The 16,675-nt window shown below is 43.5% G+C and overlaps 1 protein-coding gene and 1 long non-coding RNA gene across 5 annotated transcripts in view; one reads left to right on the top strand and one right to left on the bottom strand.

Moving 5' to 3' along the window:
- Positions 1-8,159, top strand: part of LOC116797113 — a 14,521-nt gene extending 6,362 nt beyond the window's left edge. The window contains exons 1-3 of one of the 2 annotated variants that reach the window (XR_004360574.1): positions 5,575-5,780; positions 5,902-6,029; positions 8,011-8,159. This is a non-coding gene — a long non-coding RNA (uncharacterized LOC116797113). Of the gene's footprint in view, positions 1-5,574; positions 5,781-5,901; positions 6,030-8,010 lie in introns of those variants that run through there. The other variant, XR_004360573.1, reaches the window with a different exon arrangement.
- The window catches only part of MAN1B1 (mannosidase alpha class 1B member 1), a 27,641-nt gene extending 10,966 nt beyond the window's left edge, over positions 1-16,675 (bottom strand). The window contains exons 1-9 of one of the 3 annotated variants that reach the window (XM_032708353.1): positions 16,470-16,675; positions 14,114-14,222; positions 8,831-8,967; positions 7,974-8,134; positions 6,162-6,271; positions 4,072-4,257; positions 1,925-2,073; positions 1,105-1,293; positions 75-265 (exon numbers count right to left, since the gene is read on the bottom strand). In XM_032708353.1, the coding sequence (XP_032564244.1) occupies positions 75-265; positions 1,105-1,293; positions 1,925-2,073; positions 4,072-4,257; positions 6,162-6,271; positions 7,974-8,134; positions 8,831-8,967; positions 14,114-14,222; positions 16,470-16,610 (1,373 nt within the window). In that variant the 5' untranslated portion in view covers positions 16,611-16,675. The remainder of the gene's footprint in view (positions 1-74; positions 266-1,104; positions 1,294-1,924; positions 2,074-4,071; positions 4,258-6,161; positions 6,272-7,973; positions 8,135-8,830; positions 8,968-14,113; positions 14,223-16,469) is intronic. The other 2 variants (XM_032708354.1, XM_032708355.1) reach the window with 2 other exon arrangements.

Genomic DNA, 16,675 nt, shown 5'->3' with positions numbered 1-16,675 from the left:
TTAAGCAGCAAATTTGCTACAACAAAACAGCTCACCTAATTCTCACACTGATATGAGAAGTGGAAAGAACTTACTCGTTTTCTTTTTTCCCACCCTGAATCCACTGCTTGAGCAGATACTCATAGTAGCTGTCGGCTCTGGCTCCCAGAGTGTAGACCCCCAGGTGGGTGAACTGCCCGCTGTTGGTGTTGATGAACATAGGCACGAGGCCATCATTTTTCCCTGAGAGTGTGTGAACATGCTTCATCACCTCATCTACAGCTTTCTACAAGAAAGAAAATGGCAAACATAAATTGCAGGTATAAATGATGCACAAAACTGTAGCTAGTAACTACAGGCCAGTAACAAATCTGTAACTTTTCTTACCTAAATTAGCATCAGGGACATAAAATTCAGCTCGAGCAATATTTCAATACAGGATTTCAAACTTTTGGACTCTCAAAACATAATGTTCTGGGTACATTTTAAGTACTCTGAAATAATTATAACTGTTTCCTTTCCTTCAAGGTAAGCCCACTCGAAAGCCAGTACTATGGGACAGGACTATGATCTGATTTACTCAGCTTTGCAAAGTAGAAGTCCAGCTAAAATAACAACTACATGAATCATGCAATAGCTACAGCTTCCTTAAATAACTGCATTCTTCAAAACTGAGCTGTGGATACAGTTCAAAACAATAAAACACATCAGCAAACAAAAAGAAAAGTGGAAAATATTATTTTCTCTGAAATTACTCTTCCCTATACTGTGACCTGCTCTCAGACTCTTATCTAGTGAGTCATATTTTAGTTCCTTGGATGGCAACACTACAGTTTTGTTCTTTGCGTATAGATAATGGCATCAAGAAACCACACTCAGCATTTTTTATTTTTTTAACTAAAAGCCGTTTCTGAGGAAGAAAAATAATTATTCATCTCCACTACTACTTTTAGGTATTCAATAAAATAATCAGGATATTTTGTTTATTTTCCTTCCCTCATTTAGAGTTTCACAACTTATTTATTGTAACTTAGAGACTCCAGAGACCATGAGCACTGATAAGAGTCAGTGGTGGAGCTGCAGGCAGGTGGAAAAAGAAAGAGACATCAACTTATTCTTCCATACCCGAAACTTCTCATCTCCAGTGAGACGAGAGAGCTCCCTAAACTCCAGCTGAATGCTGGTCACCTCTGCCACAGTGCTATCGGATGTCCAGCGAGGAGGATGTGCAGTGCCCCGGCCAATGTTGACATCAGAATACGGTATCTTGGAGGGGGTCTTGAATGCTGGCATAAGCCTGTTCCCAATGTCTTTCTAGAGAAACCCCATAAGCACAGGACAAAGCAACAAACAAAACAAAAAATAAATATACACTCTCACCCCATTAGATTTTCTTCACTAAGCAGACAGAAAAAGACAGAACAGCAACTTAGTTTTAGATGGTGCAAGCAATTAAAGAATTAAAAAGGTCATGAACTTATTCATAGTAATGAGCAGAGTTTCCACCTTGTCCCTAGCACTGCAGGCCTCATCTGAGGCTGCAATTCCTGTGCCACATGATGCAAGTCTACAGTCACTAACTGCACCTAGCTAATCTGAAGAGGTGGCTGATGCTGTTAAGACACACAGAGAGGGAATCAAAAGACAATTATTACCCTTTGCCAAGCATTTATTTCTTCCTTTGTTTCATGAACTTTATTACGGTCAGCCATTCATCAGCAGAAGAGCAGGCATACAAGGGTAAGTGCTAAACACAGCCAGGCTCTGAGGTCATCCAAAGAGCAAAGAGAAGTGCAGGCTTAAAAGCTTAATGGCAAATCCCTTTCCCACCACTTTAAATATGAAATTCTTAAAAAAAACCATTTAAGTTTCTGAGAAACCTTCCCTCAACTTTGTCCAGTATGGAATAAATAACCCAGTTTCATTTGTAAGGCCTGTCACTCACAGCTTTTTCCAGGAAAAGGCTATCTCCAGAGAGGTGGTAGGTGCTCAGCAAGCCGCCCAGGATACGGATGGTGCTCTCAAACAGGTTCACATCCACATTTTTATCAAATACTAAATCATTTGCTACCCATTTTCTTGCTTCTTCAAATTCTGCAAAGTATAAAAGGTAGTTCATTTATGAACTTCTGGAATGTTCAAACAACTAGAGATATGACTATTCCATATATCCCAGACACTTATTTATATCTGTCTACAGAGGTGATCATTTTAGGTGGAAAACTAAAGTGAAGAGCACATCCTGGCTTAATTCTTATTCAGCACACACCACAGATGCATACAGAAGAAATATCCACCAAAATAGAAAGTTCTTAATAGTCTAAGAAAAGAAGGAATAGAGGAAGTCTTTATTTAAAAAATCCAGAAATTTAAGTCTTTCAAATCCATCTATTTGACTTGTCAGACAATTAGTTACACTTTCACAGTGTCTTCTGTTTTTAATTAAATCTTCAACTAAAGCTGTTATCTACCAAGACAACAGACAACATATTCAGTTAACAGCCATTAACACCTTTAGCCTAGCAATGTCCTGGGGAGCCTGCTTCCTGCCTCAGCACTTAATACACAAAATCCCGACAGGCTGCAATTTTTTTCTCTAGGAACAAAAATGGTTGTTTATGACACTACTAATTTAAAAAAAAGAACGTAAAAAGAAAGCCATTTTAGATTCATCAACCAACTTAGCAGCAGCAGCATCGCTCAGTGACTGCGTTGGCAGAGCGTCTATCTCCATGGTGCATGTGAGTCAGCTCAGCCTCCAATCGTGAGGGCTGGGCTATCTCGAACAATCTCACAGCCTCCAGAAATTCCTTCTTGTGAGAAGCAGCAGCACAACCAGTTTCCCAGAAATTGAAGGCATTTCACAGAAGATAAACTGTAAAGCAAAAGGGTGCCTCTGTGCCCTCTGGTCTTGGATGCTGAGCAGATTAAGAACCACAGAAAATCTCCCAGACAGATATTAGGGCTATTAGCAGCAGAACAGCAAAGGCACAGTCCTCTGCCACAGAAGCTTTTGCATTCATCAGCTAATAAAAAAGATTGGCAGCCTCAAAGAAAACTTTGATTTACATAGCATTTGTTATTCAGAAGATACCTCAGGAGCTTTCTATGGCAACCAGCAGAACTACTATAAAATATGAAGAACTCCTCACCAAGAACCCCTTTTCAGCACATCTAAATTACTAATAATTTATTTTAAAAGTTTTATTCAGTTCGCAATTAATTTTTTAGGGAAAAAAAAGAGCAGCACACTGATAACTTGATGAAACTTCAAGACAGCCTGCTGAGGCCTAGAGCTGTACACACATGACATATTAAACCAAACGAAAATTCTACTTTATGCAAACTTCAAAGGTAGAAGAGAGAGAACCATGAAGGACTGAATATTTACTGTTCCCTTACTATCACCTCTGTTCTTCCTATCTCAACAGAAAAAGCTGCATGATTAATAAAAGTTTACAAAGGAGGCTATCTACCAAGGTTAAATAAATACAGTTCCAGAAATTTTTAAATAACACTAAAAGCCCTGCACCACCAAAAAAAAAAAAAAAAAAAAAAAAAAAAAAGCCTAACACACAACAAAAAATTCCTCTTAAATACTGATTAAGCATTTAAGTTTTTTGCAACAGAATTGCAAAAATTTTGGCTTGGTTTTTAAAATCTGTTTTAAAGTTTTCTGACATGGTCACTTCCAGAGTATTTCTCAAAAATACAGGCAGAAGAGCAATTCAGGAAGAAGGTACTGAGTGCTCCCTTTCTCCACCTATGGATTCCTTACAGATATATCCACTGCATCTCTTGTTATATATAACCATGGAATATTCTTTTTCTGGCTCAAAATTCTACTGCAAGAAAAACACTGTCCTTTAATATAGTTGGGGTTTTTAAAAAATATTTTATACATATTTACGTGTGTGTATGTATATGTATGTGTGTGTATATATATATATATATTTTTACCCACACAGGAAAGTTAAACTTACTGGTCACACGTAAAAAATGTTCCCCTCAAAGACCTCTGAACAGGCACTGCCTGGATATAATATAAGGAATTATTTTAGAGGTAAACAAACGGAGGAGGAAAAAAGTTACCTTCTTTTAAGCCTAAAATCCACATGGTATCCAAGGCATCAATTAAGGTAAGCCCAAGTCCAAACCACTCACTGTAGGACTTGGACAAAGGCTTCAGCTCATCGTGGCCCCAGGCAAAATCCTTGTACCCTCTCCAGGCATGGCGGAAGGCTTCGATCACAGCCAGCTGGCGCTCATTTATGGGCACTGCAAAGGAAAACAGCACCTTGCTCAGGACTTCTGCAGGGCATTATGCAGCTATACCAAGCACCATTTTGCTGCATTCTACCCAAAATAAACTTTCTTCCAAACTAACTGATCCGTGCAATGGAAAAACCATCCTCATATTATTCTTTTCAGAACAGCCTTTTCTCTGTAGAATAACCAGTCAGTGTTTCTGGTCAGCAATTCAGCCAGGTGGAAAAAGATATCTCTCCCTGGCAACAAAATTGTCACTTCTGCAAATAAAACATTAAAATAATCACATGTACAGTTGTAGATGATTATCACTAAAGCTCAAAGAGCTGAAGCCAGGAAATACCAAATTAAGATCCACAGTAATTCAGCTGCCGAATACATATGCTTAACAATACAATCCTCAACTGATCCAACACACACCATTTTTTCATCTTCCCTCTTCTATTCATTGCTTTCTGTTAAATTTAAAACCACTTCTATAAAATGAATGTCTTTTGAACTTTTCATTTAATACCAAAAGAGGAAGATAATTTACACCTTTTGTCTTGGCAAAGCCATGTCTTTCTCCATAATTCTACTGATATTTGCTTGCAATTTGCCATCACATGAATTTTATGTTACACATCCACCATGGAAAATTTCAAGCCCATGTCCTAGTTAGAACAGCTGGGACCGATTCATCACTGGATGGGTGTAGCCCAAAACTGTGTATTCTATAGCCCTCCATGCCATTTCCCAGAAACTGTTGTCAGTAGAGGCCTGCGAGGTGGGGGGATGTTCCTGTCCTCATGCCCTTTTATGGAATTCCCCACTCTGAGAGAAGGACTGAGCATCCTTTTATGGAATTCCCCACTCTGGGGGAGGGACTGAGCATTCCTGCCTGAGCTGGAGAATATATAAACCTGGAGTTTCAGAACCTTTCCACTCACTCGTGGGATCCAGAGGAGGACTGCAGCTCGCCGCTCTCAGCCGGACTGCAGCTCGCCGCTCTCAGCCGGACTGAGACCACCACCCTCGGCTGGACTGCAATCATCACTTTTGGCCGGACTGCAGCAGCTCTCCCACCGGCAGGTTTTTTCCCCTCTCCCTTTGCTTTGGACTCGGGGGGGGGGCCCAGGGAGCACCGCTTTGTTTGTGCCCCGGGGTGCTGGGTTGTACATTTGGGCTTTGTGGGTTAGGGCCGGTTGCCTGTCTGTGTGGTCGTACTTATTGTATTATTTTATTAAATTGTTATTCTGACTTGTAATCTCTCTTTTGAGTTGGTTTGGTTTCCCCTGCTGGTTAACTTTTAAACCAGCACAGCCCATTAGTTGAAATTTTTCAAAATTGTAAACAAAGACTTCTAGAGTGGGAAAACACCAAGCAGCAAAGCTAACCCCATAAATATTCAGCTAGCAAAAGTACAAATACATCACGTTGAAATACGCCATGTTTATCACACCAGAACTTCCTCGTTGAACTCAGAAAAAGGAACAACAGGTTCTTCGCTCCACAAGGGCAGCAACTTCAAAAACAACTTCTGCAGCTTTCTGGTGAGCCTTAAAAACAGTTCAGTTTAGTTCAGGGAGGAAGTCACTTTCCCTGTATTTGCAGAACAAAAGGAAAACCACCGCTGAAAAAAGAAGCTGTCTCTTTCACAACCTCTCTCCTTAGATTATCCTATCTTGAAATACGTGCTTTGTCCCAGAGACTATAATTCAAAGACTTTCAGATTCTGAAGGCTAATGAGCATGAAGACTGCCATGATGGAGTAAGGACACTGAAAGGCTTGCATGTTTTAGGTAAGTAATCTTTTCTGAACTTTTTGTTTCCTTTAATTACAATAAATAAAATACATGTGCATGGGGAAAATTCGCACAATTTCAACCACAGAAGCAAACAGAAATAAAGGTATAATTAACTGTACTATTTACCTGGTTCCTTCTGGTCTTCAGCCTCCAAAGATGAAGTTTTTTCTGGTTCCTTTATTTTACTGGATGGAGGTTCAGTGTTTTGGTCAGGTTCTATCACTGCTCCTCTCCAGCTGCAGATACAAGGGACTGTAATTAAGACTTATTTTGGTCACAGAAAGTCATGTGAATGAATGGGATTTATCTCTGCATTTCCTTTATCTCATGATACTTTGATAAAAAAAAAGTTGGATTTCGTGTCAAGGATCAAAATAACTGTGTTGTCCACTAGATAAGTTTTCTGTTCAAAGAAAGAAATTTGCACCAGAGAAATTTTACTGTATTAAGAAATGTGTCTTACAAGCTCTTGGAATTTCATTAAACATCTTGGCAATGGAATTTAATAAAAAACACCTGAAAATGCTGCATTACAAGTAATTTGTTATCTACCGGCTCTGAAATGGCCACACCAGCCACTAACACTAAATAGTACCACACAAATGGTGATCACCAAAAAATCACGAAGAAGCACAAAGGACGAGCTGCTCAAAGTATGGCCTTTGCTATCATGGGGTCACAAGCCTTCCCTGCCACCACAGATGCATAAATCAGTTTTACAGGTTTTTGTGAAAAACCTCATGAAGGAAAAGTCTTTCAGGATGAACTTCAATTCAAGCGAAGTTCATATCAAGATCAAACAATCTCGATCATACCACTTAATATACAGATATGTTGCCTTTGAGCTCATTGATATGCTTCCTAAAGGAACTAGGCTTACAGGACCTTTAAAGTTTATATTGTTTACAGTCAGCATATCTTCTGACTTAGATAATCCCATATTTCATGTCTTACTTTCATTCTTTAAATTTGTAACTAGTCTTCAGTAAGCTTTCCTTGCTCTCCTAAATTCTCCTGTTATCAGCTGCTTAATTCTATGAGTTACAGCACAAGCAGAAGCACAACAATATAACACTTTCAGACAACACCAATAGCCAAAATGTTGAGGCAGGCACAGTTCTGATGTTATGATCAGCTCAGCTGAGCCGATGCTGAACAGGACACAAACACATAAAAATCCCATGCCTAGTGTTCCAAATCTGAAGAATATCTGCTAAACTTTTAGTAGTCTTTTCTATACCCATGTTACATTCCTTCAGTTATTCCCAAATCAAACCACTTCAATCAATATCATCTTGGGAAACAACTTGGTATAACTACAACCATAGCAGCACAGACCCTTTACAAAAGATACTACTAGATGTGTATAAGGGGTCTCTGAACTGTAGGAGAAATTGTTTATAAGAAAGGAGTAAGCACATTGTGTACAGTCACATACACACAGCTACATATACATCTGTGGTTTCTGTCAGTTCAGCCTGGGCTCACTGTGTTTAGTGGCACCAATCCCTAACCAGTACTGACACTGCTATCATTTTCCAAGCCTGGGCTAGGACAAAGACACTTGTAGCAGCACTATTGTACCGATACTGGTACATTAATATTTATTACAACAAACAGAAGAAACCTCTGGACACCAAGAATCCTCCTGAACATTAAGAGCATCTAAGTGCATTAGAAATACAGCCAGCCTCACAGGGTTCCAAATCCTCTGCAGCTGCGTGATGCAAACAGTAAAATCAGAGAAGCTGCACATTCATTGAAATGAAATCTGTCAGCCTAGCAATATCAACAGTTATCAGGCCAGGCTCGAGAACAAATACAAGGAAGAAAACCACCTCAGACACAAAACCAAAAAGCCCTTACAATTATCACTCCAACACTCAATGGATGTTGGTGGAGAGGGGAAACACTGTAGCTTGCTTGAAACATTTCTACCTGATAATGGATTTCTCCATTTTCTCTCCTTTATCAGTCTGGACTGGCCCTTCTACAGCCCTGATTGTACTGTGTCGGGTCTTCAGCCTTGTGTCCCTCTGTGGTGCCTTGATCTGAAGATTGGAAGGACCACGATGAACATGAGGTGGGTTTGGCTGCTTCTGGGAGAAGAAAAAAAAAATATGTGCTTGGTATGTTATAAAGATGGTAAAATTTCAAACCATAAGTCAAGAATATTCACTCAACAACATTAAATAATGCTTCAGATAAATCTTATTTTGCTATCATATCAGCAGACAAGTTCTGCCTTGAATGGAAAGTATGCTAAAGACCTAATGCACTAATCCACAGTCAGTTGATGCTCCTTTCCTGTTGCATCTCCCACAAACATAACCCTTCAAACACTCCTAACATCTGCTCTGCCTGCTGCTATTTCTCAAAACTCTCAGAAAAGCTGCTCCGATTCACTGTGACATCAACTGCATTCATGCCTCCTATTCAGCCAGGACTCCAGGCTCCTCACAACAGTGAGACTGATGCCCAGAGCACTCCCAAGTCAAAACAAATTAATCACAGCATGAGTGAAGCCTCAAGTAAGAGGTCACTGTGACCTAAAATCCTGGCACTCCCAGGCAGAGCAATGAATAATAAATAGCATACAGAACACTTAAATGAAAAAGATAAAGCAAGAAATGCTACACCAAAGCCCTTCCTGAAAGGCCAGTATTCCACCCAGAGTAGAGCTTTTTTTGCAAGTTCTAACTCCTTTCTCCACAACAACTGTTGGAACCAAGCACTATTTGCAGCCTTCACAAGTTCTTTGGTAGCTTTATAAAACTCATTTCTTCTCTCAGTACCTGCGGCGAAAGCTCAGGGTAGTCTCCGCGGTTGGCATCTGCTTTCTGAGGTGCTGGTAGAACAGCTGGATTTGCCAGCTTTACTCCAGGAATTTCTTGTTCTGTTCTCTGATCATCTAATGGCTTGTTTGCTAGACCTAGACACACAAAACTGCTCAGCACAAAGAATCAACACTTCAGGTTGCAGCTAGAAATTTATAATTTGCTGCATTCACATAGTGGATGCACCTCCAAAAAATGCAGTCACAAAACATTGATAAACACACACTAATAGTTAAATACAAATGTATTTTGGTATTAATCCTCTACCTAATATACAAAAGGGCTGCTAAAAGGCACTTTTTTTTTAATTGCTACTATTTCAGTTTCTCAATACAGGCAGTAAGATAATATCAAAGCTAAATGTGCTTAAGTATTGTACAAATGCTTGGATTTTCTAATCTGATGGGCAGTTCAAAACAAGAGAGGATTATCTTATTCTACTGATTAGGTTTGGGCTACCAATATCTACATACAAACAGAATAAACAGCCACCAAATCTTAATCAACTGTCATGGTTTAGGAATGGTACTCCCAAACTCAGTACCCCCACCGAGACCCTCCAAAACCACACTGCCGCTCTCTGCTCCCCTGTTTTCTCCTCCCACTTCCCACTGCATCGGGGATGGAGTTGAGAACTGGAGATAAGGGAAAGGTTGAGATAAGAACAATTAACTGGAAACAACAATAAGATAACAAAATTAACAGTAACAGCAATAATATTAATAACAAAATAGTCCCTTCTCCACCCCCCAATGACACAACATGGTGTAGAATAACATCCAAGCCTCAGCCACAACCCCTCGTGGCTACTGCAAAAAATTATTGCCGTCCTGGCTGGAACCAGGACACACACACAGGTACCTATGTACTTACACAACTTTTCTTGACCCTATTCATGGCCAAGATTTCCTCTGTACGTTATCCATGCCTACCTCTATACCATCCAACTATATACATATATAAATGTACAGAAGTACAGGTATAAATTCCATAGTCAAAGACCATCCTTCTAAGATGTCTGTTGAGTTCACTTAGTCCAAGACTCTGGGTTCTATCCATCCTTATGTTTTCCACGGCAGGAAGACCTGCTGTCAGTTGGTTCAAGCTGTATCAGGAGCGAGCAGTCTGCCCTCATTGTCCATGGTGGTTATGGTACACAGTGGCAATGTCATTCAGCAAGCAATATCATACAATTCAACATTACAGACTGTGCTCACCCAAAAATCAAATCCCCTCGAGGGACACATTGTGTTTCCCCATCCCTCTGCATTACCCACCAAGTGCACCCAGGTCCTCGATCAAAAACAATCAGACGGATGGGTTTGCATTTGCTTGAAGCAGGACTAATCCAAATTATCTTCCCTAACGCATTCTGCATATGTGCCACAGGGACTTTATCACCTTCTACAGCATGTGGAGGTTTTGATTGGATAGGCCCAGCTAGACTGGTAGAGATAGAGGTGTTAACTAATCAGGTGGCCTTCATTAAATGCAAATCCCAATGTTTGAAGGTCCCACCACCCATTACTTTCAATGTGGTTTTTAACAGTCCATTGTCCAATTCATGCACCAGAGGTTGGTGCATGATAGGAAATATGATACATCCACTCCATTCCATGTTCTCTGGCCCAGGGGTCTATGAGGCTGTTTTTGAAATGAGTTCCATTGTCCGACTCAATTCTCTCTGGGGGCCATGTCACTACATGACTTGCTTTTCCAGCCCCAGGATGGTGTTCCAGGCAGTGGTGTGAGGCACAGGGTGTGTCTCCAGCCATCCAGTGGTTGTTTCCACCACTGTCAGCATGTGGCACTTGCCTTGATGGGTTTGTAGGAGTGTGACATGATCAATTTGCCAGGCCTCTCCATATTTATATTTTGACCATTGCCTCCCATATCACAGAGACTTTACTCACTTGGTCCTGCTTGATTGCAGCGCATGTTTCACAGTTACGGATAACTTGGGAGATGATGTCCATGGCTAAGTCCACCCTTAGATCACGAGCCCACCTGGATGTTGCATCTCCCCTGATGACCTGAAGGGTCATGGGCCCACTGATCCAGAAGTAATTCCCCATTGTGTTACCAGTCCAGATCCACCTAAGACACTTAAATCTTGGCAGCCTGATCCACCTGTCTGTTGTGATGTTCTTCAGTAGCCCAACTCTCGGGTACTTGTGTATCTTACATGATGTATTTTAACAGCCAACTACTCTACCTGGGCACAGTTGCCCCAGTTCAGCAGCCCAGATGGGTTTCCCTCTGTGCTGCCAACTGGTCTTTTTCCACAGGTCCAGGCACCCCCCAAAGAATTTGCCACAACCCACGAGTCAGTGTAGAGGTTGAGCACTGGCCATTTCTCTTGTTCAGTGATATCTCAAGTCAGCTGGACAGCCTTCAACTCTGCAACCTGACTTGATCCACCTTGTCCCTCAAAAGCTTCTGTGACCCACCGCAGGCTCCACATGGCAGCTTTCCATTTTCAGTATGTCCCTTCAATACAGCAGGAACCGTCAGTGAAGAAAGCATGTCTCCTTTCATTTTCTGGTAGCTGATTATATGGTGGGGCCACCTCAGCACGTGTCACCTTTTCATCCTCTGATGATGACAGTGTGAAATTTTCACCTTCAGGCCAATTACTGATGACCTCCAAGATCTCTGGGTAATTGGGGTTTCCTATTTGAGCTTGCTGTGTGATCAGAGCAATTCACTTCATGTGGCATCAGTGGCATGATGTGTGTAAGGGACTTTCCCTTTGAACACTCAGCCCAGCACTGGCAGCCGGGGTGCCAGGAGGAGTTGTGCTTCAGTGCCAATCACTTCTGAAGTGGATCAAACTCCTTCAGAAGCTGCTAGGATCTCTTTTTCAGTTGAGGTGTAGCAGACCTCAGATCCTTTGTATCCCCAACTCCAGAACCCTGGGGGTTGTCCTGGAGTCTCCCCAGGTACTTTTTGCCAGAGACTCCAGAAAGGGCCATTCGCCCCAGGTGCAGTGTAGAACACATTTTTCACATCTTGTCCTGTCCTGACTGACCTCAGGGCTACTACATGAGCAACCTCCTGTTTAATTTGTTCAAAAGGCTGTTGTTCAGGGTCCCACTTGAAATGGTTTTTTTTCCAGGTCAAAAGATAGAGAGGGCTGACAATCTGACCGTAATCTGGAATATGCATCCTCCAAAAACCCACAGTGCCCAGGAAAGCCTGTGTTTCCTTCTTGCTGGTGGCTGAGGACACAGCTGGTATTTCGTTGACCACATCCACTGAAATCTCACAGTGCCCATCTTGCCATTTTACCCTTACAAACTTAATTTCCTGGGCAGGTCCCTTGACCTTACTTTGTTTTATGGCAAAACCAACCTTCAGGAGGATGGATTATCTTCTCCCCTTTCTCAAGAACTTCCTCTGCTGTGTTGCCCCACACAATGATGTCATCAATGTATTGCAAATGTTCTGGAGCCTCACCCTTTTCCAGTGCAGTCTGGATCAGTCCATGCAAATAGTGAGGTTGTGTTTCCATCCCTGGGGCAGAGGCTGAGTTTCTGTCCTCTTCCAAATTCCCTGGTCAGTGCTCCCATCCTGGGACAGGGATCCCAGTTGCTTGGCTTCACTGCCATCTAGTTTCATATTGTGGGCTGCAAAAGCCCAGCACCAGAGTAACCAGGTCGCCAGGGGCTCACCTGACTAGCAGCTGAAATCTTTTCACACATCTCACAGGTCACCCAAGAATGGGGATCAGGCGATTATCTCTGGCCCTGCCTCTTCCTCCTGTTCTGAGGGCCCTACTTCCTCTTCATGCCTCACTAAGCAAACTGATTTGGTTTTGGATTTCTTCTCGTGTATAGGGGAAACTGCTACTGGCATGGGTTGTTCCTTTGGCTCAGCTGCAGTCTGAGTGGTCACTGTGGCTGTTGCTCTGCTTTCCTCCTCCTCCCCCTGAGGGTGCTGTCTGGTGATGAGAGCGTCTCATAAATAGTAGCCAGGGCCCAACACACTGCAATAAGTTGCTCCTCTCTGGAGTTGCCACAGCATTCTCCTTTCAAATATTCTGCCACTTTATCAGGGTGCGGTAGCTGTTCAGGGGTGAACTTCCAAACCATTGCAGCAGAGAATTTCCCCAAAAGCTGGCCCATTTTCTCCCACATTCCATGCCACTCATGACTAGCCACCCTCAGGGCAGATCTCTGAATGACCTTCCTAGACATCATCTCTTCGACTCTAAACATGGTGTGGACTGCATTGAGGACACCTGGCAGACTTAACAACAAGAACATGCTTTCCTTAACATCCAAAGGAATTCAAAAATCTCAAAAGCTGTTGTAACAGGCCCGAAGGAGGAAAGGGGGGTGAAAGGCTGGGGAAAATCATCCTCCCCTGTTCCCCACACAGAATGGGTACGTTTACTACTGGACTCCCAAAGGTAGTGCCCAAGGTATGGTAGGAGAGCAACACTGAACACACATCCCAAATGACCCTCATTGCCCTTGATGTTATCATGTCATAAACTGAAAACCCACACTACAGCAACAAAGCAATCCTGATCCCTCTCCCTGCTCTGAAAAAGATCCCCACAAGGAGCACATAGAGGAATATATACAGGGTATATATACAGTACCACAACCATGTGAACAGACCAAGCAACACCATGACCAGTGGTTCTATACCTAATATAACAAATGCTTAGATCAAACTTGTTTTCAGCCTGCTCTGGGCAGATCTGTTGTTACCTCAGCCCTTTGTGCCTCACACTGGGCGCCAACTAGGACTGTTATGGTTTAGCAATGGTATTCCCCAACCGAGTGCCCCCAACAAGGCTCTTCAAACCCACACTGCCGCTCTCAGAGTCCCTTCACCATCACCACCACCACTCCCCCACTGCCCCTGTTCCCCCACCCTTCTGCCCCCAGCAATGAAGTGAGGTTGCACAGAAGAACGTCTGGACCTTAGCCACGCCCCCTCCCGGCTACTGCAAAAAATTAACCCGGGAGGGGGTTAATTTTTTGCAAAAAAAACCAGGACATCAACTAAAACAAAACGTTGCTCTAGTCAAGCTAACCAAAGAAAAGAGATATGAAAAATATTTCTGATTAAGCATTAAGTCATTGAAACTTCACATAAAATCATCTCACACCTGTGCTTTAATGAAATACACCCAAGCACTGTCAACAGCAATTAAAACTGGTTATAAGAAATACAATTTCCTAACTAACACTTCACAGGCAATTCCGAGCTGTACAGAACACATACTTTTCCATGTTTCTCCCATGCTTGTGTACGAAATGACTCCACAGACTGCCAAGAAGGCAAACAGGAAGAGAATGACACTCCGCTGGAGTCGGGACAGCTGCTTCCATTTCTTTAGGAGAGAAAAGAAGTGAAAGGAAGAATATTTAGCACCACATTAAGAGCCTACTCAGTTAAAAATTAACAGTTAAAAATTAACTCTTACCAGTTCACTCAGATTAAGAAACACAAAACCCAGTAGGTTTAATTTTACCCTGTTTCCAAATGCAGATATCCATTGCTTATTTTCTTCGATGACAGAGAAAACAGGAATCTAACCAGCTAGCATGTGGCACAGTAAGCTCACAGAAATATCAGAGGCACTTGCTGCAAGAACCTCAGAACCTGCTGAATGCCAAGGATCCCACAGAGCTTCAACTACAGCTGACTTTCATCACAACCTGCACTGCCTAACCTGAAATCTCCATCTACAGATGCCCAGATGTCAACTGGAAAATCAGCCAAAAGCCTCTTTCCTCCTGGCTGGGGAGGTACCACACAGCGCATATGCAAAATAAGAACAGAAGCAGGTGGTAGGAAAACTAAAAATGTTACTGCAGCAAAGAAGAAAGGCTCAAAAATAAGCTGAGCACCAGTCATTGGACAGGTCACGGGTTCAATCCCCGTACGGGCCATTCACTTCAAGAGCTGGACTCAATGATACTTGTGGGTCCCTTCCAATTCAGAATATTCTGTCAATCTGTGAAAGAGAAGCCAGGCATCCTGCCTCTGATAAACATGGGAACTGTCACACAGAACAGGTCCCGCACCACAAAGAAAGTCACCAACCTGCTGCAGCATGAAAATGAAGTAAAATACCACAACAACGAACAAGACAAATCCACAATGTTTCCGAGTTTAATCCTGGGCAAAAATGTATTGTTGAAACTGAAGTATAGGCAACAATCACTAAAAATTAGAGAGCAAATGGTATATTAGCATGAGAGAGGCTTATGTGCGTTAACCTGTATTTACAGAGAGAACAGTTGGAGTTAAACATTAACTGCTAAAGTACCATTGTTGCTTTTCCAAAAGTCCCATTGGCATTCACTAATATTGGTTTTGGCATACAGAGAGCAAACTTAAGTTCCAATGATACACTCAGGAATAATCCTTCCTACCAACCACATGACACCCCACAGCACTTCCCACAGTCCTCATCCTCTTAGCAACAGCCAGTCAGAACTGTTGATGTGCTCACACTGCAAGCCCCATAGCACATAAAGTTTCCTGTTTTCCTCCTGCCCTCTTGGCAGTACAGGAATCCTGCACACCCTTCCCTGCGCACACTGCAAGATGCCAGTCCCACTCTGTCATCTTTTGCTCTACCTGCACGGCAAACCATATCACCATCTCCCCGCTGCAGAAGGATGCTTGAAAACCGGCAGCCTTGTGATTCCTCAAGGTAGGACAGGAAAAGAGGGATTGACTGTGGTATCTTGGGACAGGCAGGAATGAGGCACAAGAACACATGAGGGTATCTACCACCATCTTATTGGTTTTTTGTTCCCAAAGAATAAGGATAAAGTAAAGGGTGAAATGAAGGACCCACATTTCTCAAGCTGGTAATAAAAGAGAACTGTGAGAATGTGTCCCTAAACAAGCTCTTCAAATGCTTCATCTGACAACCTGTAAATCCTCTGCAGGTGACTATTCATCATCTCCAATCTGTAACAAAGGTTATCGTGTCCTTTTGACTCACTCTCTCATACAAGACTCTCCAGGCCCAAGACTCCCACTCCCAGTAAAGCTCCCTACCCAAAAGCAGACAAGATGGTCACTTCCCCAGAGCTCTGCCAGGGGACCCCTCTCATCACACTCAGCCTTCCCACAGAAAGCAGAACTGTCCCCTTTACTCTCCCAGGGCAGAAGACAGGGCGCCTCCTTCAAGCCTCAAAACAGGGAACAGAGGCACGGAGACCAAATCTCATACCACTCATTCGTGTCCACAGAGCGCAGCACTGCCCTCCAAATGCCCACTAGCAGAGCACAGGATTTTACAGTACTCCTCCCCCCCCCCCCCCAGCTTTGTTCGTGAAAATTAAGACATGACGTGGAGCTCCCTCTGCCAGCCCGCGCCCCACACCCCCCTACCCGGCGCGGAGCAGCCCCTGACAGCAGAGCCGAGCCCAGGGCCGCCCCGGGGCGCACAGCCACGGCCCCGGCCCAGCTCGGAACGGGGTGGGCCAAGGCAGGTCCCTCATGGCAGCGCAGGGACATCCCGATCGCCCGGCCCAACAGCGCTCCCTCACAGCCAGGTGCCCCCCGCACCCAGCCCGGGATGCCCGCGGTACCGCACAGCTCCCCGCGCGGCTCTCACCCGCCAGCAGGAGCGCCGCCGCCAGGCCTTGCTGTTGTTGTAGCCGCCAGCCCCGACCGTCTCCTCTGGGCCGAGACTGACGGAGATGAAGTCCCGGCGCGGTGGCCCCGCGGCGGCAGCGGCGGCGGCTCCCGCATACATAGCGGCGCCTCAGGGGCCGCCGGCCGCCATCGCACCGCGGGACAGAGCGGCCGCTTCCGGGAGCC

This window comes from Chiroxiphia lanceolata, chromosome 21, assembly GCF_009829145.1.
Source record: "Chiroxiphia lanceolata isolate bChiLan1 chromosome 21, bChiLan1.pri, whole genome shotgun sequence".
In the NCBI taxonomy this organism is placed as follows: domain Eukaryota; kingdom Metazoa; phylum Chordata; class Aves; order Passeriformes; family Pipridae; genus Chiroxiphia; species Chiroxiphia lanceolata.
This window is presented reverse-complemented; position numbering and strand designations above follow the sequence as displayed.